Genomic DNA, 27,266 nt, shown 5'->3' on the forward strand with positions numbered 1-27,266 from the left:
CAGCATTACACAGGAGAGAAGTCTACCTGCAAACTGGAGCCTTTTCAAAAGCAAACACACCGAAGGAAACATCTGTAACAACAAGCAACATCTAGAGCATATAAAGTTCTCCTAGGATATAGAAAAGCACTCAGACTCCACAAGATAAAGAGCACAAATCAAACATTCATAGAAAAAGAATAGCAAAGGGTGCCTGGGTGGCTCAGTCCGTTAAGCATCTGACTTCAGCTCAGGTCATGATCTCTCAGTTTGTGGGTTCAAGCCCCACATCAGGCTCTGTGCTGACAGCCCAGAGCCTGGAGCCTGCTTCGGATTCTGTCTCCCTCTCTCTCTGCACCTCCCCTGCTCATGCTCTGTTCTCTCTCTCTCTCAAGAATAAACATCAAAAAAAAAAAAAAAAAAGAAAAAAAGAAAAAGAGAAGTAACAAGATAACATGAGGAGACGGTTAAAGTTCATACCCAGTATGGGAATTTATTCTCAGGCAATAAACCAAAAGAAAACTTGTACATAGATGTCTGTGCCAGTCCAATGTGTAAGAAACAATCCCATCTGCAACCTGTATGCTTGGTGGCAGGGTATGTGCAGACGAATGAATTAGATGGCACGTGGCCTAAATGGAACATTCAAAGGTCAGTAAAAATGATCATGAAAATTATAAGGCAACACAGAGAAACACTTGTAACATGTCAGATTTTAAAAGGTGGATGGCAAAATTATATCTGGACTGCAAAGACAACCACACGCATTATTCATATTCAATGCTAGAGTCTGAAAAGTAACACAGAAAAACCAAAAGAGCTCATCAGCTAAGGCAGCGGGAACCATAGAGGATACTTTTTCTGTCTTCCCATTTCTAATTCCATTGTAATACTGTTGTCCACACAAGGACGAAATAAAAGGCTATGCAATACTCTTCAAAGTGTCCATGATGTAACTTTTCAAGCTTTAAAATGAGTATCAGAGAGGTGAGGGATGCTATGCAATTCTTCCTCCAGCAGAAGCCTTCCACGGTATTGCCTCTCGAACTTGAATGTGGCCTCTTGTCACATGTGGATTCAGTGGTTCTGCGGTGGGGCCCTCCAGTGGGGCAACACTGCTGGGCCATGGATCACACTGCAGAAAGCAGACTCCAGGTAGCCACCACTGCCCTTTGGCCATTAGCTATTTTGTTTTGCTTGTTTTGTTTTACTATAGCCTTAATCCCAGGCTATGACACACTAACCATAGAAGGCCCAGGGAAAGGCCAGCATGGGACTCAGGCACCCTGTCCACCTATTTGAGGCTACTCTTTTGTTGGCTCCTGCCACACAGTCTGGCTGTCCTGGGGGGAGGAAGGGATTCCTTTTAGGAAGCAAGCTGTGATCTGAAGCAAGGAGTCACCACATTTCCCACTGGACCTCCTTCACACACTCTTGATTTCAAGATGATTCTATCACAGTGGTTCTTTTTGGTCCAATTTCAAAAGAGTCCTCATCTGGAGAATGGGTCACCTGAGTCTACAGGATGGGAAGACCCAGGTCACATTCACCCAGGCATGGCAGAGTCCCCCAAAGGAATCCTTAGGCCCCATTTTCATCAGGAACCCTTGTCAGCACTGAGCTTGGCATCATCAGGTACTCTCTTTGATGGAGTTAATTTGTGAATGAATGAGTAAACCAAAAAAGCTATGCAATAAATAACCCATTTAAATGAGCTTCTCTAGAGTGTCTCAGATTCGCTTTGAGGAGACACTCTATTTAGGGAGAGAAGTTACCTGCTCTTTCACTCAATGCCATGACTCTGAGGAACAGAGCTCCTACTGGGTCTCCAACAATGGCTCAGGATGTCTCCCACCTCCACCTGCCCTTTGAAACCACCACCACCACCCCCATTCATTCCACCCTATTCATCCATCCCTCAGGCTCTCCAACCCAAAGTCTGCATTTTTGGTCAAATTAGCATCTGGTACAGCACAAAAACAGCAAAACGTCAGGTCTTGCCCACTCCCCGTCATACTCTAAAGATAATGTTCTCTTTACGAGAACTTTGTCAGGGAAGTCATTTGTTACAAGGCGCAGTATGCCCTGTGTAGCCCACGTTAGTCCCTGTGGCGCCATAGCCACTGTTTGGCAATGAGTCCAACTCTGCCAAAGTGAAGAAGGCCGGCAGTGCTTGGGCTTAAAGCCCAGACCTTGGGCCCAAGCCACCTGCCTTTGGGGGGAGCTCCCCACATCCACTCGTGCCAACAGCAGTTTCTCTACATCCCAGAGCCCTCGGTGCAGGCACAACTGCCTTGAATGACAAGAACACCCCAGAAGTGAAGTCAACCTACATTTAATGATCTTTAAAAAGAACAAAAGACATCAACATGCAAGTAACAGAAACCAGCAGCAAGTCATATGACTTATATCCCAAACACACGTCCTTAGTGTATAAACTCATGGACTCCTCTGGGGGAAAAAAAATACTAATTAAGGCTTTAAAAAATAGAAAAGCATTTCATTGTCATTTGCCCACAGAATTGGCCAAACAGAAGTTCCTTTACACAAGTGTAATAGTCACATCTTCTTTATATATTCACAGAGGGGTGTTGTTTTTCTTTTGTTTTTGAAAAGCAGCTTTTCAAATGTAGCTATCAAAATATATGCTCACTTTGATACAGTTAAAAGAAAATAAAGTTATGCTTAAATCCATTGGCCTCATTAATATGCATTTCTTCTCCAAGACTTTGTCAAACCTTCAAATAATTATTTTCAAAATAGTTATTTACAGCTAATGGCCCATAATGCCAAGCCCCTGAGCTTTCAGAAAAGTGTCACTGGGATACAATGGTCCCTGTGAAATGCACGCAGGTCACTACCCCTTGTCACTGGGGCATCCAACCACTGCCTGCCACAGTATGCACTCCCCAGCAACCTCGCAGCCTTGTCAATGTCCCCTCAGCCTGAGGAAAAAAACCTGGTAGGGGGATGGTAGTCACACGGGGCCACCCCCAACCATGAACAAATCCAGCACAAACAGGCTAGAGACTCAATCTCTTTTAGGTGGGAGGGGGGTACCTTCTGGAAGGCACTAGAATGTCCACATACCTGCTACATAACTGAATTAATGCAGAACTAAACATGCACTTGAACTATGGGCTTTGGCACCTGTGTGGGCAATACCAGAGTATCCTTTGCTCTCTGGGCCCCTCCACCCCCTTCCCTCTGGGGACAGCCAGAGTCCTACCTGCTCTTGGGGCCACTTTGGCCTCTCCTCTGGAGTTCTGGACTTGGTCTTGAAGCCTCTCTGGGGGTCTCCGGAGTGCTTGGCCTCAGGAGGGAGGTTCAGCGATTTGGGCCTTCCCTCATGTCTGCTAGGGCCGTGGCTGGCCTCACTGGGTGGGCAGGCCTCCGTGGAGTCCCCAGGCCCCGGCTCGGGTCCCCGCACCAGCGCGTGTTCAGGGCTGGCCTCACCGGCGCTGGTGATGCTGGTCATGCTCAGACTCATCTTGATCTCAGCCACGATCTGGTCGATGTCCTCCTCCTGGTCCTCCAGGTCCCCATCCCCACGCCTCGGGTGATAGGGGGAGGCAGTGCCCGTGTTCCCATTGGCCTCCGCGGGGTAGTAGTCCTGGTAGCCCTCTTCACTGGGACAGTAGTGGACACCTTCTTCCTGGTCCTGGGCCTCCAGGACGGAGGCCTCGTCCTCCGGGATGGGGAGGTGGCCGTCCCGGTAGTCCGGGCTGCCTTCGTCCCCGTGGCCATGCGGATGGGGGCCTGCCGAGTCCGTCCACTCCTCCACGGCCTCCTGGCACTCATCCGTCTCCAGGTGGCGTGTGCCATGGGCCAGGTACCCCTCCCCGTTGCAGTCCATGCCCTCCAGGTAGCTGTCATCCTCGGGGCAGTAGCGGATATAGTAGGTGATGCCCTCCTCCTCCTCGGGGAGGCCCTCATCATAATCCTCCTCCTCAGAGGTGTTGTTCACATAGTCGGAGCTGGAGTCCCCATCGGGGCTGTGGTCGTGGCACCCCTGGTCTGGGGGTGTGGGGCTCTCGGGTTGCAAGGTGGACAGCTCCAGGCCCTTGGGCACATACTCTGCCAGGGGCAGCTCTGCGTCCTCGCTCTCAGGCTCCTGGCCATGGGGGACGGGGCCAGGCCTCACCCTGTGGTCCAGCATGCTGCTCGCCGTGCTCTGACGCTTCCGGTTGGCCATGGCGGATGCTCACGCAGCCATCATCACCTGCAGGCAGCCACTGTGGGGAGGAACGTTGAAGAGGACAGTCAGAACCCCACAAAACATGGCCAACCCAAGGCTCCCGCCAGGCTGCCAGCAGCAGGACCCACGGGAGTGTTCCACCACCATGTTGTCTCAGAGCAAAGTTAATGCACACCTGTTCAAATAATGTGATGTCCCCACTGCAGCTGACTCATTTGTGGAGAGCAACGCATGCCCATGCCACAGAGAAGGGGGACACGCAGGGCTGAGGGGAAAGGAGGCAGGGGCAAGGCGGGGCACCTGCCATTCACCAGGATGACTGCCTCTTTCCCAGAACCTCACCGGCTCATTCATGACTTCTTAAGAATGCTCACCCCGTTTGGGTAGCCAAGGTGACAAGACAAGGAGTCATCAGATCATGTTATTTTGTCTCAAAAAGCAAAAGAGAAGCTTTCATTCAGAAGACATGAGGAGGTCTAATGAGGAGGTAACACTACCTTCCAAGTCTAAATCCACTGCTCCTCAAAGGCCTCAAGTCCCCTCCCCTACCAGCTGTCTCGCCCTCCCCAGTGCATAGAAGCCTCTCCTTCCTCCTCGCTCCAAACCAAGAGGATTCCCCAAGTGACCAGACTTGCCAGGAACTGTCCAGGCTGAGCCCCATACAGAGAAGCTGAACCTGAGCCCTAGCCTCACAGGCTTAGCAGGGTGAGGATACAGGAGAGGGGGACGCCAGGGGGAGGACAGCACTGCCTGGCCATGGAGAGAGGGCAGAGGGTGTGGCCACAGCTTGCAGGATGTGGATCATGGCTTCACGGGGCACTGCGAAGATCCTGTAAGTCCAAATGGGGGAGGTCCTGGGGTGCCTGGGTTGCTTAGTCTGTTAAGCGACTGACTCTTGATTTCAGCTCGGGTCATGATCTCAAGGTTCGTGAGTTCAAGTCCCGCAACGGGCTTCACACTGTGTACATCCTGCTTAGGATTCATTCTCTCTCTCTCTCTCTCTCTCTCTCTCTCTCTCTCTCTCTCTCTCTGCCCCTATCCCACTCGCTCTGTCTCTCTCTCAAAAGAAATAAATAAACTTTTTAAAAATGGAGAAGGACCTTACCCCACCCCCCAGGACTCTGCATTTTATCCCACAAACCACGCAGAGTCATCAGGCAACTTTCAGCAGGTGCATGACACGCAGGATTCCTGTTTTAGTGTCATCTCTCTGAGCCCAGGGTGGAAGAGATGCTGGAGGACAGACAGCTGCAGGGAGGGAGACCAGTGAAAAGTCTATTCCAGCTCTAGGGAATGTGAGGGGCCAGCATCAGGGAAAAGCCATAGGGGATATTCAAACGGATCATTAATGTTTTATCTCTTCAGCTGAGTGGTGACCCAGATGTTTGCTTTATTCTTTAAATGGTACTTTGACATTACTTATGCCTTGTTTTTGTTTACATCATAGTTCATTTATTTTTAAAAACTTCTTCCAGTGTCCAGAGAAGAAATGAGAGCCTGTACACATGAAAATAGTTACAATGGTAAATTTCATGTTATGTATATTTTACCACAATTTAAAAAATTGTTTTTAAGTAAGTGAGAGCTTAAGGCAGTGGAAATGAGAGAGGAGCTGTGGAAGCAATGGGCTCAGCAGGATTAGAGAGCAGAGACAGAGACTCTCATGCCAGTTCCTGCCCAGGCTCTGAGCTTCCCTGGCTATACATCCTCTTTCTTCTACCTTATCTCCCCCTAAAAGTCCTAAACTAAAGACCCTTTGCATTCTGTATTCCCCAGAGCACCCACACAGCATTTTGCTTATAGTGGTGCCTAAAACACATTTTTCTATGAGACTGGGTTTACCAGATGGCCACAGTCACAGCATTATGAATATTCCCCAAAGAACGGAAGAGATAATTATTTCATCTGTCCAGACACTCAGAGTGCGAGCATCATTACTGATTGAGCCACATGCTTCTGACATGTGAATTCACTCCAAGAAAATTTCCTATTACAAGAGGCTCATGAATGTCTTGGTAGCATCACTAGATGCTGAAAGATTCACAGAGCCTTCTCCAGAGCAGCCCACGGACTAGAAAGATAGCCCACCAGGAATATTATCACTGAGATGGACGCTGTAGGGTATGAATGTCCTCGCAAGTTACCCCATCCCCAAGCCCCAAAACTGACAGGATAATCCCAGATATTTATTCCCAGGTAGGGATCGAGGTGCTCAGTGTTCACTAAAATACAGGTGACCAGAGGATGCATCAAAAGCACTGACCTGCCTCACAGCCATTTATCATTTTACAATAGACCTCTTACCTGCACAAAGGATAGCTAACCACCAGGGACATGCATATGCTGTAGGACTGACGGAAGGAACTTGGCAACCACCTTTTTGTGGACACGATCTCTAGAAACAACCCCCAAAATGGTTCCTAAAGCATGCAGTGAATGCAGTGGCTAAGAGACGGCCAGATTCCTACACTTTGAGAGTCAGGATGGTCAAAGGCAAATGGAGTTGGTAGTCAGTTGCCCCTGAACACTCAGTTCCTATTCCTTGGGAGTAACTCTATCTCTATATCTCCCCAGGTCATACACATCCACATCCTTGTTAACAAACAAACTAAGGTACACCATACCTCTTAACTTCACATTCCATCTTAACCTCAAATTCTATGTCATTTGAGGGATAAAATCTGTATGCAAATACAGACGTGTGTATGCCCACATCTACATATGACACCATCTAGGCCAATATAAGACTCAAAGATGAAAGTACATATATTACAGTAATGTGGGACAGTCCCTAATCCCATAAATAATTTACCCAAGCAATCTACAATGTGAGGCTATTCCAGCCAAAATTCCAACAGAATATTGGAGAAACTGTGACCCAATAATTCTTAGGTTTATTTGGAAGAATAAATTCGTGAAAATAGCTCAGAAAGTTCTAAAAATGAGAGTAATTAAGAACTTGCCTTATCAAGTATGTAAATATACTCTGAACTTTGGGGCCTGAACCCATGACCCTGAGATCAAGACCCGAGTCGAGATCAAGAGTCAGATGCTTAACCAACTGAGCCACGCGGGCACCCCCATTTATTCAAGACTTAAAAGGTCTTTCAACAGCATTACAGGATTCTTCATAGCAAGTTTATTCTTAGATTTTATTATTTTCTGGTGGCTGTAGTGTCTGCCATTATATATTCACCTGGCTATTGTTGGTACATAGAAAAATACCTATATTGATCTTGCAAAAGTGCATGTTCAAATTCTAGTAATTTTTAGTTGGTAATTTTGTTTCTCTCATTTCCAGCATTTTATCACCTTGTCTGGATGCACTGCCCTCGAGTGCTACTACACAGTTAAATGGTGGAGCTAGTAAAGGTCAGCCTTGACTTATTCTTAATTGCAATGAAAATGTCTTTCTTTACTTCTTACCAGGGCCAGTCCAGGATAAAGCACATATGGCACTCACCTCAGTCATGAAACTTAACAGGGAAGGGGCCCCTGGGTGTCTCAGTCAGTTAAGTGTCCGACTCTTGGTTTCAGCTCACGTCATGATCTCCCAGTTTGTGAGTTCAAGCCCCATGTCAGGCTCTCTGCCCCCCCCTACCCCACGTTTCTCTTTCTCTCAAATAAATAAATAAACTTTAAAAAAAAAAGAACAAAATTTAACAGGGCAACAAAAAAGAGAGTAGTTTAATACAATACTTTAAAAAAAACTATGCAAAAATAGATGATAAAAAATACCAACATGTTAAATAAAGACAAGATCAGTATTATTGATTTTTCTCTTTGCCTCAGGTTCCCATAGGGCTCTGGCTGGACACTGTGAATGATCCAGTTTTTCAAAAGTTTTCACCATGAAATACCATGCTAGTTGTTGGCTTTTCTAGAGTTTGATAGAGTGGACCTTCTGATCCGGTTCTCTTTTCCATGGATACAAATGGAAAGGGACCCACAACAGAATCCTGGACGGCAGCAGCCGCGTCTTTGAAGGTCTGCAGAATTACATTTAACCTACCGGGGCACTTTTGGTATAAGAGAAAGAACCCTCCTATTAAAGATGAAGACAGAAGGTCTGTGTTTAAATTCAGACCTCCATTTGCTGTCAGGCCTTGGGCAAGATATTTAACAGAGCGATGGTCTTCTGCCCTTGGTAAATTGGAAATGATAGCACCTGCCTTCAAGGCTTGAAGCGGGTTAAATAGGAAAATAACCAGCGGAGGCCTCAACTCCTTAACGTTTGTTTTTTCCTACTATATACAGGGAACTGAGGAAAATTTTAAATGAAATGTGAACGGAGAGAATGCCTGACAAGGTGTGTGTCTTGGGTGGGTGATGGGAACTCTGCCGACACAGCTAGCTAGAAATGGCTGTTGTCAAGTGACAGTTACCCTGGCCAAGGACACAATGTGCATGTCTGCAACAGGATATGGGTACATAAAGGCAGGACTGCAGGAAAGGAGGAGGTATTGGGGAAAGCCAAGAGCTGCTCCTCAAAGCAGTGGTTCAGTCACTTTGTTGGGTAGAAGGCCCACCTGGGGAGTATGCAGGTTCATGGGCTCGAGATTCTGAGCCGGTGAGCCAAAAGCCAGGCCTAGAGCTGCAAGTGGTTCTGATGTCTGGGGCTCTAGGACTGCACTCCGGGGACTTTCCAGAATGAATTTGACCTCCTTGCCAATAAAATACAAGGCCCTTCCCTAGATGCCCAGGCCATCATGCTCCACGCATTCTCTATTCCTTTTCAAGATCCAACTCCTGGGTCACCTATACTCCCTGCCAGTATGACAAAGGTGGGTGGCCTGGTTCCACAAGGGCTATTCAGAGAACAGCAGACACCTCCCAGACCAGGAAGGTGTGGTAAAGTCAAAGGGATGGGAGAAGGAAAGGTGGGGCGAAAATATCCATGAAGCAAAGTGGTTCCTGAAAAAAAAGGAGTTCTGAGTTTATAATATCCAGTGTAGTCCAATAAAGGTGTGTTTGAAAGCACAGGGCACTAACACACTGCCTTTACATGGGAGGGCTTGCAGCTCGATGACAAAGGATTCCAGTTATAACACCTCAGTGACAAGCAGCTTTTTCAGCACCCTTCATGTCTACAGGGAGGTCCCACACAGCTGCCAAACCTCACCTTCCTGGGCCCCAAGGCTCTGCAAGCTCATAGGCAACATCTCATGGAAAGATCTGCAGTCACTTCAGTGCATTCTCCTTCTGGGGGTGCAACTGTTTCAAGGGGACAGCTGCCCTGTAGGAGGCTATGAGGAGCTTCACTCCCCTTGGGAGAGGGCAGGACACGTGACTAATCTTAGCACATCATTTGTTAAACGAACGCGGGCAGATTTTTGTACCCAGAGGTGACAGCTTCTCAGGGCATGATACTTCCCAGAGATAAGGATCACGATTTGTTCTGTGGTGTATTTAAATAGGGAATATAGAGAAGAGATACTCTCTCATAGCTGTTCCATCCACAGACAGCCACCGTTGATTTTGTCCTGTATTGCCTTCCCTTCTCTTTTCTATACATACATCTCTTTTGTGTGGCTGAAGTCTTGCTGTAAACACTGCCATGTTCTCCTCTCCTAACATAATATATAAGCAGTGGGAACTCTCTATAATTATGATTTTAATGGCTACATAGTATTTCCTGGCTGAATAGACAGAATCTAACTATTCTCTATTGATACATGGATGGTGTCCTATTTTTATATGATAAATAATGTCCTGATGGTTCCCCGAGGATATACTCTAGGCCTTTTACCCCCTTTTATCCAGAATCCTTTAAACTTTCCTCCAATCCGAGGTCCAGGTTCTCAGAAAAGCTCCAGGAGGACTGTGGCCAGGAGAGAGTTAACCACCCCTATCAGGGGCTGGGCGGTTTCGCATGGGAACATGTGAACAAACATATTGAGGTCCTCTGCTTCTGATTAATCATATTAAAGATAAATCCTTCACAACAGACCATCTGGAAAGCAATTCAAATGTACAGAAGAAACACGATTACCTGCTATGCATCCAAGAAAATGAAAATGAGGCCCTGTGTCCAGACTCAATTAATTCTAGAACAGCAAGCACATAAATCAGTAGAAAATGCAGACCCTGATTCAGTGCTTACCACTCTCCTCCTGAAACATGCTAATGAGATGTGGGAAATAAAGGCTTATTGTCAACAATGAAGAGCCCCAGTGTCCTTATTCTAAACCACATTTTTCTTGTGCATGGGAAAACAACATTAGCCAGTTCTTAGAAGCACTACTAATATAGCAGACCAAGATGAAAAAGAGTGATTCGGTGGCCACACTATAGACCAGGTAAAAATGTTATCATACAAATGTGATATTTACTCAACCAAATGGCTACTGCCCACAATCTTGTTCCTCAGTTCGGTCTCACAGGTTGTAAAGATGATAGCCTTTTCTTCCCTTTCAAGAATTTAGTTGTTTTGACCACACACAATCTGAGTTTACACAGCCCTAGAGTACACCTGTATAATCAGTTCAAGCAACCCAGGCAAAAGTCATCAATAATTTCCCCAAAACCAGGCTGAGTTCTAACACTGTCACACAAGACACTGCAACCTAGTTCAGCTCACACAGGGATATGCTTCTCTTTGAAAACTGGCAGGAAATAAAGGGCAAAAATGTCGAACCTTCAATAATAGGCTCTTAGTTAAGCCAATGTTAGCACATCCACAAGACAATTATGCAGCGATTAGAGTATTTACAAAGAGCTTATCATATAAAATGCATTATTATAATTTATTCACAACCAAATAAACATAGAATAAACTGTGAAGAAATACATTCAAACACCAGCAAGGGTTTCCTTTGAGCAATGGTGGAAAAATTGTATTTACTTCCTTTCCTTCTTCATTTCTGAGTATGGTACTTCTATAGACTAGTAACATATAAAAAGACAAGTACCATGGAGTACAGCCCTCTACAGCCACAGCTGCCAAGTGATACTTCTGCATAGGAAGGGCATAGGTCTCAGCATCCCTTGAAAGAATCCTGGGATGAGGGTGAGGACTGATTTGTTCCATCTGGGCCTTTCAGTATGCCAGGATATCTGCCCCCACTGCATCCTTCAGCTCAGAATGAGCAAAAGGGGATGATCTAACCCTGAAATACAATTTAAAAATGCTGTCAGCCCTTCACCAATGGCAAGTCCCCAGGAGCTGGTATTTGTATCCCACAATGTAATCTACACCTGAAACCAGCATTCACACCATAATGCATGGCAGTATGGTACCCATGTGTATGTGTGGGCCAGCAGACACTGCTCTTGTTAGTTACCCCTAATTGTAAGAAGTGAACTTGCTCCCACAAGAACTCCCGGAAGTGTTTGGCTTACCCAAGTCAGCGCCTGTTCTTATTTGCATTCAGGAGGAAATCAAGGGTCTGGGTAAGAAGGCAATGAAACAACACAAAAATTATCGGCAATATGCTTGAGAATGTTGAGAAAAACACATAATGTCTGCATTTGCCAAGGCCTTGTGCCAGGAAGGACATTCTAAACACATCCTTTACCAAATCCATCCTCAGAGACAAAGGACTCAGTACCCCCAGAGAAAGCAGCCACAAGACCAGAGAGAAAACGAGTCGTTTGTGCTGGCTGTCCAGCTATTTTTGTATTTTCCTAATCACTTCCAAACACATGCATCACTCACTGTGCAGATTTAAAATAAGCCATGATGGGCTGAACTGTGTCCCCTCCACCTCCAAATTTATACCTTCATGTCCTAACCCCCAGTGGCTCAGAATGTGGCCTTGTTTGGAAATGGTCATTGCAGATGTAATTAATTAAAAGAAGGTCATTAGGGTGGGTCCTAATCCAATATGACTGATGTCCTTATATAAAGAGGAAATTTGGAGACAGACCTACACAGACGTACATCATGTGAACATCACCAGAAGCTCTGAGAGAAGCAGGGAACAGATTCTCCCTCACAGGAACCAATACCACAAGCACCTCCATCTCAGACTCCTGGCCTCTGAAACTGTGGAATAATAAATTCCTGTTGTTTAATGCCACCCAGTTTGGGCTACTTTGTTACAACATCCCTAGCAAACCAATATGATCCATAAAGATTATGTGTACATTACTCAAAGGAACTCCTTTGTTTTTTTATCTTCTGGAAAATTCTCCAGCATGTAATCAGGGATGTGTTTCCACCTTGAGTCCGACCATTGTGTCAATTATTCAAGTGTCCTTCCTTGCCTTTCCACCATATGCATTTTAGAATCATCTTATCAATACCTTTAAGTTTATTTATTTATTTTAAGAGAGAGAGAGAGAATGTGCATGTGTGCACAAGTCGGGGCGGGGGACGGGCAGAGAGAGAATCCCAAGCAGGTTCAGCACTCTCAGTGTGTAGCCCGATTCAGGGCTCGAACCCATAAACTGTGAGATCATGAGCTGAGCCAAAGTTGGACGTTTAACCAACTGAGCCACCCAGGTGCTTCTAATACCTGTATTTTTAAAAATCTTGTTGCTGAGAATTTAATTGGGAGTGCATTAAATCTATAGATCAACTTGGGTACAATTAATATCTAAACTATACTGAACTTTCCAATGCATAAATATATCTTTCCGTTATTTAGGTCCTCTTTGATTTCTCTTATCAGTATTTATAGCTTTTGGCCTACAGTTTTTGTACACGCTTTGTTGGAATTATATATATTTCTTTTGTCTTTTTTTGGTGCATTGTAAATGTTCTTTTTTACTCACAATTGCTTTATTTATATAGTATAGAAATTTAACTGTTATATAGTGAACTTGCTAAATTCATCTATTTATTTTAGCTTTCTGTAGATGCCATTGGACTTTGCAGACAATGATGAAGTCTGCAAGTAAGAATTGGTTTTATGTATTCTTTTGCAATCTACCTCCCTTTTATTTCTTTTCTTTGCCTTACCACACTGGCGAGGACATCTAGTATGATGCTAAATAGGAGAGATGACAGCCACCAGACCTTGCCTTGTCCCTGATCTTGGTGGAAAACATTCGATCTTTCACCACTCGTATGATCTTAGCTGTAAATATTCTGTAGATGTCCTCTTTCAGATTGAAGAGGTCTCCATTCCTGTGTGCTGAGTGTTTTTTAAATCATTAATGAATGTTGAATTTTGTTAAATGCTTTTTTCTACCCCTACTGAGATGCCCTTGTGGTTTTTATTCTCTATTCTGCATAACACACTGGCTTCTTAGGTTTGACTTTCGAAGCAGTCTTGCATTCCTGAGCTAACCCCACTTGGCCATAATGTATTATTGTTAAGTATTGCTGGATTTACCTTGTTCATATATTATTGAAGCTTTTTCTACCTCTACATTCAGAACTATGTCAAATTACTGTGCATTCAAGCTTTGACCTCCATGCCAATGGTGTTGCTTTTTATTCTGTCCAGAGTTTTTAGTTCTAACGAATGAGAGAGACAGGCTTCAGTGGGCTTAATCTTGGCCAGCACCATATATCCTCCATTGATCTGCTCATAGATTTTGAAAGGTACATTAAGTAAAAACCTACTTATTTTTATTTTGTTCAATTCATCAAACATGTACAACTGCAATCAATGATACTGGCTCAGCCTGCTATCATCAGCACCATCAGCAGCAGAGAAGCCAGGCTGGTGGCAAACGGACAACTTGTACCAGTCCCAGGGTCCTCAGTCCCAGCTGCATGTTAGAATCACCCTGGGGAGCTTTTAAAAACTATCATTCCTGGGGGCGCCTGGGTGGCTCAGTCGGTTAAGCATCTGACTTCCGCTCAGGACATATAATATCTCATCTCATATATCCTCATATAATATCAGGACAATAAGGATCTCATGGTTCATGAGTTCAAGACCACATAGGGCTCTGTGCTGACAGCTTGGAGCCTGGACTCTGCTTCAGATTCTGTGTCTGCCCCCCCCCCTCCCCCACTTGCACTCTCTCAAGAATAAATAAAAATTAAAAACCATCATTCCTGGACCTGTTCCAGTCCCATGAAGTCAGAATTTTGGGGTGAGGCCCTGATATCAGTATTTTGACTATCCCAGTGACTGAAATATGGCCAAGGCTGAGAGCACTGAATTGGAAATATTGAAAGTATGGTTGATGGCCCTTCCAGGAAGACCCTGTAACCCTCAAGGTTCACAGTCTCCAGATAAGAAGCTCTGGGCCAGGAGAATAAGGGGCAACCGTGTAGGGAAAGGGAGCTTCATGTTGCTGAAGGGTTGGCCATAGCCTCTCCTCTACCACCCACTGCTGCAGGCATCTGAGTCTTTGGGGCCTTTGTCTAATAACACATACCATCTCTAGGGCTCTCCTGACCCTGGTCCTTCATAGCCATCTTCCCCTTGGTCCTCAGGGAAGCAATGCTGCTCTTCAGCACAGGCCCTGACACACACAAAGTGGCTTTCTCTTTTACACCCTGGCATGAAGCTGAAATAAAGTGATATGTTTAGAGGACATTTTTAAGACTGGGGATCTCCCTGCTTCTACCTCCTACTTTTGCCAATAAGGTTCAATCAGCTCCAGCTCCTTCTAGGAAATGCACACAGGCAGGAAAGGGGCTAGGAGGGAAGTGTGCATGAGGCTCCTAGGGCCCCCAAAGCAGACAGGAGTCTAGGGCTTCCTTCCCTTAACACAATGCTTTAGCACTGGCCTGGGGGCTCCAATTACAGGACTGAGATGCTGGACTGTCAAATTTTCAAAGTAAAGCTTTGCTGATTTGGCTCAGCATTGTATAAACAGGATATGAAACCAACCTCTATCATGGAAAGATGTCAGTTTCCAAAGCTAACCATCCAAGGATAACCTGCGATTTAGATTTCCGTACCTCTGACCTCCTCCCCAGCTGGGGTCCTCTTAGTTCTCAAGTATCCCTCTGAAGCTTTGGTCACTTGGAGCTGGAAAAGGGGGTTCCCCAGGGCTGTTGGAGAGGGCAGTACCTGGAGAACAGCTCTGTGGGAAGCCACAGTTCACTACTACCAAAACCAAGGGGGTCTTAGAATTCAGAAAGTACTGGGCAGAGGCTGTCAAAGCACAGGGCCAGCCATCACAGTGCCAGCAGCCCTGGCCAGAGCAGAGTGCCAGCAGCTGGCCCAGAGATGGTAGTTGGAGCACAGATCCAGCGCAAGACATAGGAGCCCAGGATCTATGGGGAAGGACAGCCATTCCAACAGGGGGAGACAAGAGTCCCACTCACTCTGGCACTGATTTCTCCCCAGTCCTAGCTCATTCAAACAGGAAATAACCAGGCCAGAGAGGTACCATCCCTGCCTGCCTTGGGCCCTCACCCACAAGGGGTGCCTATAGACCCTCCTCTCTTGTGAGGCTCCCACCCCAGTTCCAGTAAACTAGTGAGGCACCAGCTCACTAGTGATGGCCCACCTGTGATCTCACGCAATTTTTCATTCACTTCACCCTTCTGGCAAGCCCCCCCCCCCACCAAGCCATCTGGTTGGCCTTCTGGAACATTCTTTAACTCTCTGCAGATGGTGCCGACACACCCACCTGGTTCATAAGTCAATGGAGGCAGGGGCTGGATCTTGTATTTGGGGGTCCTCCATTGCCTAGGAAAAGGGGCTCAATGAAAGCGGCTGAAAGGATGTAAACGAAACTCAATGCGGAGATGAAGCTCCGGAAATGGATTTAAATTGTCGGCTACTCAATCACTTTGTCAAATGATTATCTTCTGAATAAAAGATCTCCCACAGGAATTTCTTTAAATAGCCAGCTTCTCCTGGATCATTTAAAATGACTTAACTTTATTTATGTATAACTCTTTTACAAATGTTTCCACTGTGGGAAGCAGGGAACTTGGGTACTTAGAGGAAGCTAGGGAGGTGTTGCAAAAGAGAAGATGCACAGTCGCCTGCGGGCCTGTGGCCACCCCTCCTCAGGGGTGCACCATGGTCTCCATGCCCCCGAGCCCCCCACACAGGTTCCGGAGCTCGGAGTGAGAAAGCCCCTCATCCTCTGCTGGGGAAAAGCCACCTCCACCCCATTCCCCAGTTTTGGGGGTCTGCTGACAAGCAGCTCGCCAGATTTCTCCAGAGCTGCTCCCAGCCACCCCCTGGGTTGAGCTGTTAATCCACCCTCCTAGCAGACATTTTGATCCTTTCCACAAGATACCCAGGATACCTTTTTCTCCTAAGTAACATTTTCTTCCCCTAGAAAAGTGTGGTAAACAGAGAGATGGTGGGTATTTTCAAATTAGGGCCCTGGCTGGTCGCGAGTCTGAAGCAAAGCAGCCAAGTGTGCCTGGCAGGTAATGGAGAAGTCTGGGGGCAGAGGCTCACAGCTGTCAGGACTCCTGAGTAAGGGGCAGGATGGCCCCTGGCAATGGCCCCGAGCACTTCTCCAGCCTCCTAGGGCCCCTGGGGTGTCCCAGATGGTGTAGCCAGGGCAAGCTGGCAGGGGCCCCCAGAAGCTTCTGGGCCTTGGCCTCCAACTGGGGACAAATACCGCAGAGCTGCCCTGGGTTTGGGGGCTCCAGAGCCCTGCCTCCTTTGTCCCCACATGGCATCTCTGGGCTGCTTTGTTTCCTGACAGCCCCTTCACAAAGTGGCCCTCACACTTTAAGTCACTGGGGTTAATGGAGAGATTAGTAAAATCCAGAGTGCCATACCCCACTCTCAGTGCTTCTGATTCAGGAGGTCTGGGGTAGGACTGAGAATGTGCATTTTTAGCAGGTGCCAGGTAAGGGTGATGCTGCTGGTCTGGGGCCAAATGTGAGGCACCACATTTGGTGAGACGCCAGGCCCTCCTGTCTCGCCTTCAGCACCTGCATCTCTGGAATCTATAATAAAAACCCCAGGAAAAGTAGCGTAGCAGGTTCCAGATCTGAGAGGGGCTAAAATGCCATCATCACAGTATGCCCCTGAGGCCTCTCTTCTCAAGGTACGGCCCCCAGTCCCACCACCCTAAGCATGAAAGAGAAAACAGGATTTCAAGGCCACACTCACCCATTTAACAGGCCTGCAGATTCCTGAGCTCACAGGAGCCCCTGCTGGAGATAACAGCCGATTCACCCTTTCCTGCCAAAATCTGAGTAAATACACCTAATTGCTCTCTCAGGCTGTTGATGAACCTATTTTTCAACACCTGATGGCTATTTATTACAATTATTCTAATTATCCCTCAACTGTAATCCATTAAATGTTCATTCACTACTTCACTGGCAAATCCTCACTGCTCAGCTCCTCTGGCTCATGGGCTCCTAGCAGTGAGGGAAGGTCAGTGTCCCCAGGTGACAAGGCCCAACAACCAACGCGGAGTCAGCCTATGGCCTCATAACAAGCTTCAAGAGCAGAATGGAGGTCGCATGCCCTCCTGGAAGTCGGGGCTCCAGAACCAAGCTTTACTGACACCCCTATCCAGAGCTGAACACTCACTGCAACCCTCAGCTATCTGAGGCTACAGTCCATACAGGAACTTCTACATGAGTCCAGCAATTTCCATGAAAGTCAACCCAGTCATAAGATCCAGTGTCTGAATGCAGCTGGCAGCCGGGCAGAGGCACCACGGCAGGAAGAACCTCCTTGGGAGCCTGTGTGTATAAAGTGATGTCTATTCCAGCCAAGTTTTCCATCCTGTCACTGCAGTTGAAAAACGATGGCCAAGAATCCAAAGTGACAACACAGCAAGAGGATCCACTTTGGTGGTTCTCGAATCGTGGCTCCTGGACCGGCATTGTCGGCATCACCTGGGGAGCTTGTCACAGATGAAAACTCTTGGCCCCAGACAGACTGAAACTCAGGGTGTGGCCCAGCAATCTGTGTTTTCTGATGCATGCTCAGGTCTGAGAACCACTACCCCTCATTACTGTGAATTTGGATTTAGAGCAGCTGTGCCCCAAGAATTTATAGGGCAGCCGAAGAAAATGTGCACTAGTTCTAATCATGCTTCGATCTTCAAGGCAAACAAATGACATACATACATCCTTCTTAACACTTTTTTTTCATATAGCCTTCATCAGAGTGGTTGGAATCTGGCCTGAAACCTAAAGGAACTCCAAGCCATTCTTTGTTAGCTACTAAACATGATAGCAATCCGTGGGTGTGTAATAAAGAACTTGGCTGGCCCACATCCCTGGTTCCTGGGAAGGAGCCTCCAAACACTTGGGATTCCTGAGTGGTAGGAATGTCTTATCAGGTGAGCTTCCCTTTATCTGATTCCTGTCACACTTCCATGCTGGGAGGAGAACACATCCCTGAGGACTACAGAAGCTTCCTGTTTTGGAACCCTCCCAGTCTTTGTCCTGTGTGTCTCTTGGCTGGTTTGGACTTGTATCCTTTTGCTATAATAAAACTGTCATTGTGAAGTATAGTGCTTCCTGAGTTATATGAGTCATTCTAGCAACTTACCAAACCTAAGAGTGGTCTTGGGAATCCCCCAAAATTGTAGTCAGCTGGTAAGAAGTGAGATAGTCCTGGGGACCTGAGGACAATAGAATGTGGCTAACCTTGGGTGGCTGCTTAAACAGCTCCCTATGTACAGAGCATGTGCAGAAACAAAAACAACCTTCAGGAAAGGCCATGGCCCCCAAGGAGCTTCCAGCCTAGCTGGGGGTGATAGGACATGAGTAGGAGGCAAAACAAACAAAAAAACAAAACAACATCCAAAAATGCTAAACATTTGCAAAATGGTTAAGTAAACAGTTACACCCATACAATGGATCACTTGCAGCCATTTAAGGTGGTAGAAGGTCTCAGACCCATGTGCACATTAGCGTTCTCTGGACAGTGTTTTTAAAATGCCAATGCCCCACAGTCAAAGCACCTGATTTAATTGTCAACAAGGAAAAAAAAGGGTGGGAAGGGGGAGAAACACTGTATATGATATCTCTCTCTCTCTCTCTTACTATTCCACCTTCCTCCAAAGAAGTTTCAGATGCTCACTGAGTCTATTCTCTTCTTTGTGTTTTTCTGTATCTTCCACATATTTGGTGATAAACACACTGTGATGGTTAATTTTATTTTTATTTTTTTTAATTTTTTTTAATGTTTATTTATTTTTGAGACAGAGAGAGACAGAGCATGAACAGGGGAGGGGCAGAGAGAGAGGGAGACACAGAATCTGAAACAGGCTGCAGGCTCTGAGCGGTCAGCACAGAGCCTGACGCAGGGCTGGAACTCACGGACCGTGAGATCATGACCTGAGCCGAAGTCGGACGCTTAACCAACCAAGCCACCCAGGCGCCCCTGTGATGGTTAATTTTATAAGTGTCAACTTGACTAGGCCATGGGACACCCAGATATATGGGTAAGCGTTATCTCTGAGTGTGTCCATGAGGATGTTTCCAGAAGAGATTAGCATCTGAACTGATGAACTGGTGCCCCAACATGGGTGGGCATCATTCAACTCGTCGACGGTCTGAATAGAACAAAAAAGCAGAGGAAGGATGGACTGGCTTTCTGCCTGAGTGATCTTTTTCTGCCTTCAGTGCTCCTGACCCTCAAGCCTCCACACCTTCAGACTTGGGATAGAATCTCTACCATTGTGTCTCTGGCTCTTAGATCTTTAAGTTACTCTACTTACTGGCTTTCCTGGGTCTCTAGCTTACAGACGGGGGATCACAGAACTTCTCAGCATGTGTGTATGTCCTGTTTCTCAGGAGAACCCTGACTCATACTTATGTAACCAGAACAAAATGAATCTCCTAAGGCAGTGATAGAAAGGGTGTCTTGCCAAAATTCAGCACCCTTTCTTAATAAAAACCCTTGAGAAAGTTGGGATAGAAGGAACATACTTAAACATCATAAAAGCCATTTATGAAAAGCCCACAGCTAACATCATCCTCAATGGGGAAAAACTGAGAGCTTTTTCCCTGAGATCAGGAACATGACAGGGATGCCCACTCTCACCGCTGTTGTTTAACACAGTGTTGGAAGTTCTAGCATCAGCAATTAGACAACAAAAGGAAATCAAAGGCATCAAAATTGGCAAAGATGAAGTCAAGCTTTCGCTTTTTGCAGATGACATGATATTATACATGGAAAATCCGACAGACTCCACCAAAAGTCTGCTAGAACTGATACATGAATTCAGCAAAGTTGCAGGATACAAAATCAATGTACAGAAATCAGTTGCATTCTTACACACTAACAATGAAGCAACAGAAAGACAAAGAAAAAAACTGATCCCATTCACAATTGCACCAAGAAGCATTAAATACCTAGGAATAAATCCAACCGAAGATATAAAAGATCTGTATGCTGAAAACTATAGAAAGCTTATGAAGGTAATTGAAGAAGATATAAAGAAATGGAAAGACATTCCCTGCTCATGGATTGGAAGAATAAATATTGTCAAAATGTCAATACTACCCAAAGCTATCTACACATTCAGTGCAATCCCAATCAAAATTGCACCAGCATTCTTCTCGAAACTAGAACAAGCAATCCTAAAATTCATATGGAACCACAAAAGGCCCCGAATAGCCAAAGTAATTTTGAAGCAGAAGACCAAAGCAGGAGGCATCACAATCCCAGACTTTAGCCTCTACTACAAAGCTGTCATCATCAAGACAGCATGGTATTGGCACAAAAACAGACACATAGACCAATGGAATAGAATAGAAACCCCAGAACTAGACCCACAAACGTATGGCCAACTAATCTTTGACAAAGCAGGAAAGAACATCCAATGGAAAAAAGACAGTCTCTTTAACAAATGGTGCTGGGAGAACTGGATAGCAACATGCAGAAGATTGAAACTAGACCACCTTCTCACACCATTCACAAAAATAAACTCAAAATGGGTAAAGGACCTGAATGTGAGACAGGAAACCATCAAAACCATCAAAACCCTAGAGGAGAAAGCAGGAAAAGACCTCTCTGACCTCAGCCGTAGCAATCTCTTACTTGACACATCCCCAAAGGCAAGGGAATTAAAAGCAAAAATGAACTACTGGGACCTTATGAAGATAAAATGCTTCTGCACAGCAAAGGAAACAACCAACAAAACTAAAAGGCAACCAACAGAATGGGAAAAGATATTTGCAAATGACATATCGGACAAAGGGCTAGTATCCAAAATCTATAAAGAGCTCACCAAATTCCACACCCGAAAAACAAATAACCCAGTGAAGAAATGGGCAGAAAACACGAATAGACACTTCTCTAAAGAAGACATCCGGATGATCAACAGGCACATGAAAAGATCCTCAACGTCGCTCCTTATCAGGGAAATACAAATCAAAACCACACTCAGATATCACCTCACGCCAGTCAGAGTGGCCAAAATGAACCAATCAGGAGACTATAGATGCTGGAGAGGATGTGGAGAAACGGGAACCCTCTTGCACTGTTGGTGGGAATGCAAATTGGTGCAGCCACTCTGGAAAACAGTGTGGAGGTTCCTCAAAAAATTAAAAATAGACCTACCCTATGACCCAGCAATAGCACTGCTAGGAATTTACCCAAGGGATACAGGAGTACTGATGCATAGGGGCACTTGTACCCCAATGTTTATAGCAGCACTCTCAACAATAGCCAAATTATGGAAAGAGGCTAAATGTCCATCAACTGATGAATGGATAAAGAAATTGTGGTTTATATACACAATGGAGTACTATGTGGCAATGAGAAAGAACGAAATATGGCCCTTTGTAGCAACGTGGATGGAACTGGAGAGTGTTATGCTAAGTGAAATAAGCCATACAGAGAAAGACAGACACCATATGGTTTCACTCTTATGTGGATCCTGAGAAACTTAACAGAAACCCATGGGGGAGGGGAAGGAAAAAAAAAAAAGAGGTTAGAGTGGGAGAGAGCCAAAGCATAAGAGACTCTTAAAAACTGAGAACAAACTGAGGGTTGATGGGAGGTGGGAGGGAGGGGTGGGTGGGTGATGGGTATTGAGGAGGGCACCTTTTGGGATGAGCACTGGGTGTTGTATGGAAACCAATTTGACAATAAATTTCATATATTGAAAAAAAAAAAAGAAAGGGTGTCTTGAACCATTCATTGATTCTTTTGCTAATTCAGATTTAGCACTTCCTGTACCAGGCACCCAGGTCAACTGCTCTGGGGATGGAGTCCTTGCCCTTCAGAATACCCACTGTGAGGGGTGCATGGGCAATAAGGGTCTGAAACAAACCCCACTGGCACTGGGGTTCCTAGAAAGGTGGGTGTCCCAGCCACACAGCACTACAGATGTGGGGGCCCTCCCAACAGAAATGGAACTTGAAGGAGAGTGCATAAGACTTTGCAGGGGAGTGCAGACAGCAAGAGGGAAGGCCTGGATGGATCACCAGTGACACCAACAATGGAAAGGGTGGTTCTGCATCGGGGCTAGGCACTGAGATCATATATCCAGTTGGGCTCTATATCACTGGCCCTAAAGACTCTGATTCATTAGAAAATTTCAGCATTCCCAATTACCCAAAGCTCATCCAGGTTGAGAACCATGGATTTAGGGGCAGGGAAAGATGTGGTTGGTGAAGAAGACTGTAAGACCATTCCTGCTGCCAGGAGAGAGGTGTTACCACATAAACCAAGGAAAGAGGACATCAAGAGGCAACATCAGGTCAGGAAAGCTATAAAATAGGAGCAGGCCCCAAGCAGCGGATCCAGGTCTTGTCAAGCCCTGGGTCACAGATCACCCTTCTGCAGCCTTTCCAGCACACAGCCTCTCAATGTGTCAAGTGCACCAACTACCTGGGCACCATGCTGCTATGCCAACTCAGAGAGAGTGGAGTGGACCCACGGCACAATCTCGGAGGGGCCGGCCCCAAGCAGCACTGCTTGGATAAAGACAGAAGATGCCCCCAATACACAGTGGACAGGAAAGCCAGCCTCCTTGTTGACCCATCGTATCAGAACAGCCCATGGAGTGACACTGCCCACGCTGTGACTGGACATTCAGTGCATTTGTCTTTCTGACTGGTCTGCATGTATTGTCCACCCCCTGTGTGATTCCCACTGCAGGGTGGAGCAGGCTGGAAAGAAAGGCTCCCTGACCTCAGGGCTTGGGATGTGGTGTCAGAGGGAAGATTAACAGAAATGAAACAGAACACCGCCCAGCACTACACGAGGCCAAGTGTGAAACTCTAGTCTTGTGTGAACTGGGCACAAAGAACAGAACAGGGCTAGTCAGTGCTACTAAACAGAAGGCAGAATTTGGGGATGGGTGATATAGCACTGACACTGGGGATGAAGAGTCTAAGAGACAGATGGCTTATCTCTGAATCTAAGGCTGTCCCATGTCAGAAGTTAGTAAGATAGCCAGATGGATCACCTAAAGATTAAAAACAAACAAACAAAAACAAAAAACCTGCTGCATCAGTCAGGGTTCTCCAGAAAGAAAGAACCAATAGGATATATAGAGAGAGGCAGATTTATTTCAAGGAATTGGCTCGGAGAATTCTGGCAAGTCTGAAATTTATAGGGCAGGCCAGCAGACTAGAATTCTGACAAGAGCTGATGTTGCAGTCTTGGGTCTGAAGGTGATTTGGAGGCAGAATTATGTCCTCTTCAGGGGACGTCAGTTTTTTCCCTTAAGGCTTTCCACTGATTGGATGTGGCCCACCCACATTATGGAGAGTAATCTGTTTTCAAAGTCTACTTATTTAAATGTTAATCACAAGCTAAAAAAAAAAAGAACTTTCACAGCAACATCTAGATTGGCACTTGACTAAGCAACTGGGTACCATAGCCTAGCCAAGATGACACATAAAATTAACCATCACAACTACACAAGTATTATTCTGTTCCTTCAACACACACCAGCCACCGGTACCAGGGAAACACAGGCAAACAAGACAATGTCTTTTTTCTCATGGAGGTGTCACCTCTTCCTGTTCTGCCAACAGATGGACATTCTTCCTCTCTATGGCCCTTCCAAGGACAGTCCTCTTTGCCACATACTTATGGTTCCTACCCATGATCTCCTCCTGTTAACACCACTTCTTTTTCTCAGTATCAAGACAGCATCCTGTCCATGGCTTCCTCTCTACCCACAACCTCTCCTGGGGTAGCTGTGGACACCCTGGGATTCAGAACTTAGGTATAATGTGGCCTGGCTGGCAGAGTCCTAGGCAGCTATGTTGTGGAAATGAGATCTTTACAATTCCAAGCTCAGTTGTCAGGCTCACCTGCTAACTGAGGAACAGGGTCCTTCCTTCAGAGATTTTTTGGAGGTATCAGACCATCCCTCCACCAAACTAGAGGACTTTATCAGAAATCAATTTTCTCATCCTATCTTCAAGTATACTCAGAAATTTTTGCCATCCAGACACTACAACTCATTCACCAGAAACTCCAAAGGACCACCTTCTATGTAATTTCTATGTAGAGTTGGGTCTCATAATTATAAAATGGTAATATGTATCATATATTGACTTTCACACATATCTCAGAGTCTTTTCCACTTATCCCAAGACCTTAGGAATTCCCCACCTTCTCACAGCAACTAAAGCTACTTTTTCTTAAAATAACTCATTAGTACACAGAAATGTGTGCCAAAATGTATGCATAACAGAGGGAGTTCTGGGGAAAGTGAACAAGACTCCAAGGTTGCTCTAATACAGTAGATTGAAGGGCAGCAGGGGCCTTGAGCAAACAAGGGTGACTAGGTAGAGTTACTAGAGTAAGGATCAGCAATCCTTACCCCTTATGGGTAGAGGCATTCAACTCTACCCATGCCAGACCGCCATATAGTATTGGGGTTTTGTCAGCAAGGAAGAAAAAGAGTGAAGAGAATGAATGTTAAGAGACTGACCAACAGTTGTGCTGCACACATTCATGGTGAATTTTCAGGGTGGCAAGGATGAGAACAAATCCTAAAAGCTTTGAAAGGCAGCAGTGGGGATTACAAAGAAGCAAAAACCAGATTATTGGATTGATAGCAGACTTTTCATCAGCAACACTGAATGCAAGAAGACAATGGGAACATAGCTCTAAAGGTATGAGTAGGGGCACCTGGGTGGCTCAGTGGGTTCAGCATTTCAACCCTTGATTTCTGTCATGATCTCATGGTTTCATGGATTGAGCCCTACATCGGGCTCCACACTGGCAGTATGGAGCCTGTTTGGGATTTTCTCTCTCTCCCTCTCTCTGCCCTTCCCCCATATGTACTGTCTCTGTCTCTCTCAAAATAAATAAATAAACTTAAAAAAAAATAAGAGCAAAAGAAAATTGGTCAGAATTTATATCCGGCCAAACTATCATTCACGTGAGAGGTTAAGATGCAGACGTTTCCAGCCATGTAAACAGAATATGAATTCATAATGACAGTCCTGTCACTAAGAGGAAGCACAAATACAAGAGGAACAACAATGATGGGGAGAGGGAAGGTGAAACATTACTAATCATAAATAACTGATGAGCATGAAATGGTTCAGTAATCTGGCATTCTAAAAGGAAGATCAGAAATTATATCAACACGGAGGAAAGGGCAGGGGGAAAGTGGAGGGAAGTAGGAGTATGCCAGTATTTTTGTTTTGTAAGAGAGGAGGACATATTCCTTTTCTCTGAATGGCAACACAAGATTGCAAGTTTCTCTTTGATCTCTGGAAGAAAGACTGGATGCAGAATTTCTAAAACAAATGGAATTCAGAAAACTCAATCCACTCAACAAAAGGTAGAAGAGAGTCAAAACAGAAACAATAAGAAAGTATCAACAAACTACAGTGTCAAGAATAGTCTGAACATGTCAGCATCATCTGATTAAATTCACTTAATAAAAGAGATTTTCAGATTAGTCTGAAAAAGCAACACAAAATTCAGTTATGTGCTTGGTTGGGCTGAATCATGTACCCCCCAAATTACTATATTGAAGTTCTAACCCTTGGCACCTCAGAATATGATTTTATTTGGAGATAATTACCTTTAAAGAGGTAATTAAGTCAGGGCACCTGGGTGGCTCAGTCAGTTAAGCATCTGACCCTTGATTTCAACTCAGGTCATGATCTCACAGTTTGTGAGTTCAAGGCCCTCTCGTCAGGCTCTGCACTGACAGCCTGGAGCATACTTGGGATTCTCTCTCTCCTCTCTCTCTCTGCCCCTCCCTCAGTCTCTCGCTCACAAAATAAATAAACATTAATTTTTTTTTAAAGTTACCTTAAAAAAAAAAGGAAATTAAGTCAAAATGAGGCCTAATCCAATGTGACTGGTGTTGTCCTCATAAGAAGCAACTACCAGTTTATTCTTTTTATTTATAGGTCTGATTCTGCTTTTTGTTTTATTCATTTGGTGTTCTGTTTTTATAGATTCCACATATTAGTGAAACTATCACATGGTATTTGACTTTCTCAGTCTGACTTACTTCACTTAGCATAATATCCTCTAGGTCAATCCATGTTTCAAATGGCATGATCTCATTTTTGTATTTTTTTAAGTACACTTCATGCCCACTTAAGATGTATGTGGAGCCTGATGTGGGGCTTGAACTCACAACCCTGAGATCAAGACCCAAGTTGAGATCAAGAGTCAGATGCTTAACTGTATATCTCTCTGGACATACAGAGAGAAACCAGGGGTGCACAGGCACAGAGGGACAGCCACGTGATGAGGCAGAAGGGAGTAGCCACCTGAAAACCGCAGAAAGAGCTCTCAGAAGAAACCAATGCAGTGGGCCTTTCAGGCTCCAAACTGTGAGAAAATAAGTTCCTGTTTCTTAAGCCCCCAAGTCTGTGGTGTTTTATTATGACAGCCCTAGGAAATTAATACACTGTTCTTTACACTGTCTTTTAGTCTGTCTCTTTAAAAAAGATAGATTTTCAGATTGTTTTAGAAAATCCAACCATGCTGTCTTAGTCCATCCAGCCTGCTATAACATAAAGACAATAACCTAGGTGGCTTATAAATGACAAACACTAATTTCTAACAGTTCTGGAGGCTGGAAAGTCAAAGATCAAAACACCTGCAGATCTGGTGTCTGATGAGAACCCTCTACCTGGTTCACAGACGGCTGTACCTTCTCACTGTGTCCTCACATGACAGAAGGGGTGAGGGAGCTCTCTGGGGTCTCTTATAAGGGCACTAATCCCACTCATGAGGGCTCCACCCTCAGGACCTAATCACCTGCCAATGCCCCAGCTCCTCATACCATCACATTGGGGGATTTCAACATCTGAATCTGTGGGGAGAACAAACATTCAGACCGTAGC

At 45.4% G+C, this 27,266-nt stretch overlaps 1 protein-coding gene across 7 annotated transcripts in view; it reads right to left on the reverse strand.

Moving 5' to 3' along the window:
• The window catches only part of APBA2 (amyloid beta precursor protein binding family A member 2), a 266,467-nt gene that overhangs the window by 62,254 nt on the left and 176,947 nt on the right, over nucleotides 1-27,266 (reverse strand). For all 7 annotated transcript variants that reach the window (XM_042941220.1, XM_042941215.1, XM_042941219.1 and 4 more), the window contains one exon: nucleotides 3,209-4,214. In XM_042941220.1, the coding sequence (XP_042797154.1) occupies nucleotides 3,209-4,174 (966 nt within the window). In that variant the 5' untranslated portion in view covers nucleotides 4,175-4,214. The remainder of the gene's footprint in view (nucleotides 1-3,208; nucleotides 4,215-27,266) is intronic.

This window comes from Panthera leo, chromosome B3 (genome assembly GCF_018350215.1).
Source record: "Panthera leo isolate Ple1 chromosome B3, P.leo_Ple1_pat1.1, whole genome shotgun sequence".
NCBI classification, from domain to species: Eukaryota; Metazoa; Chordata; class Mammalia; order Carnivora; family Felidae; genus Panthera; species Panthera leo.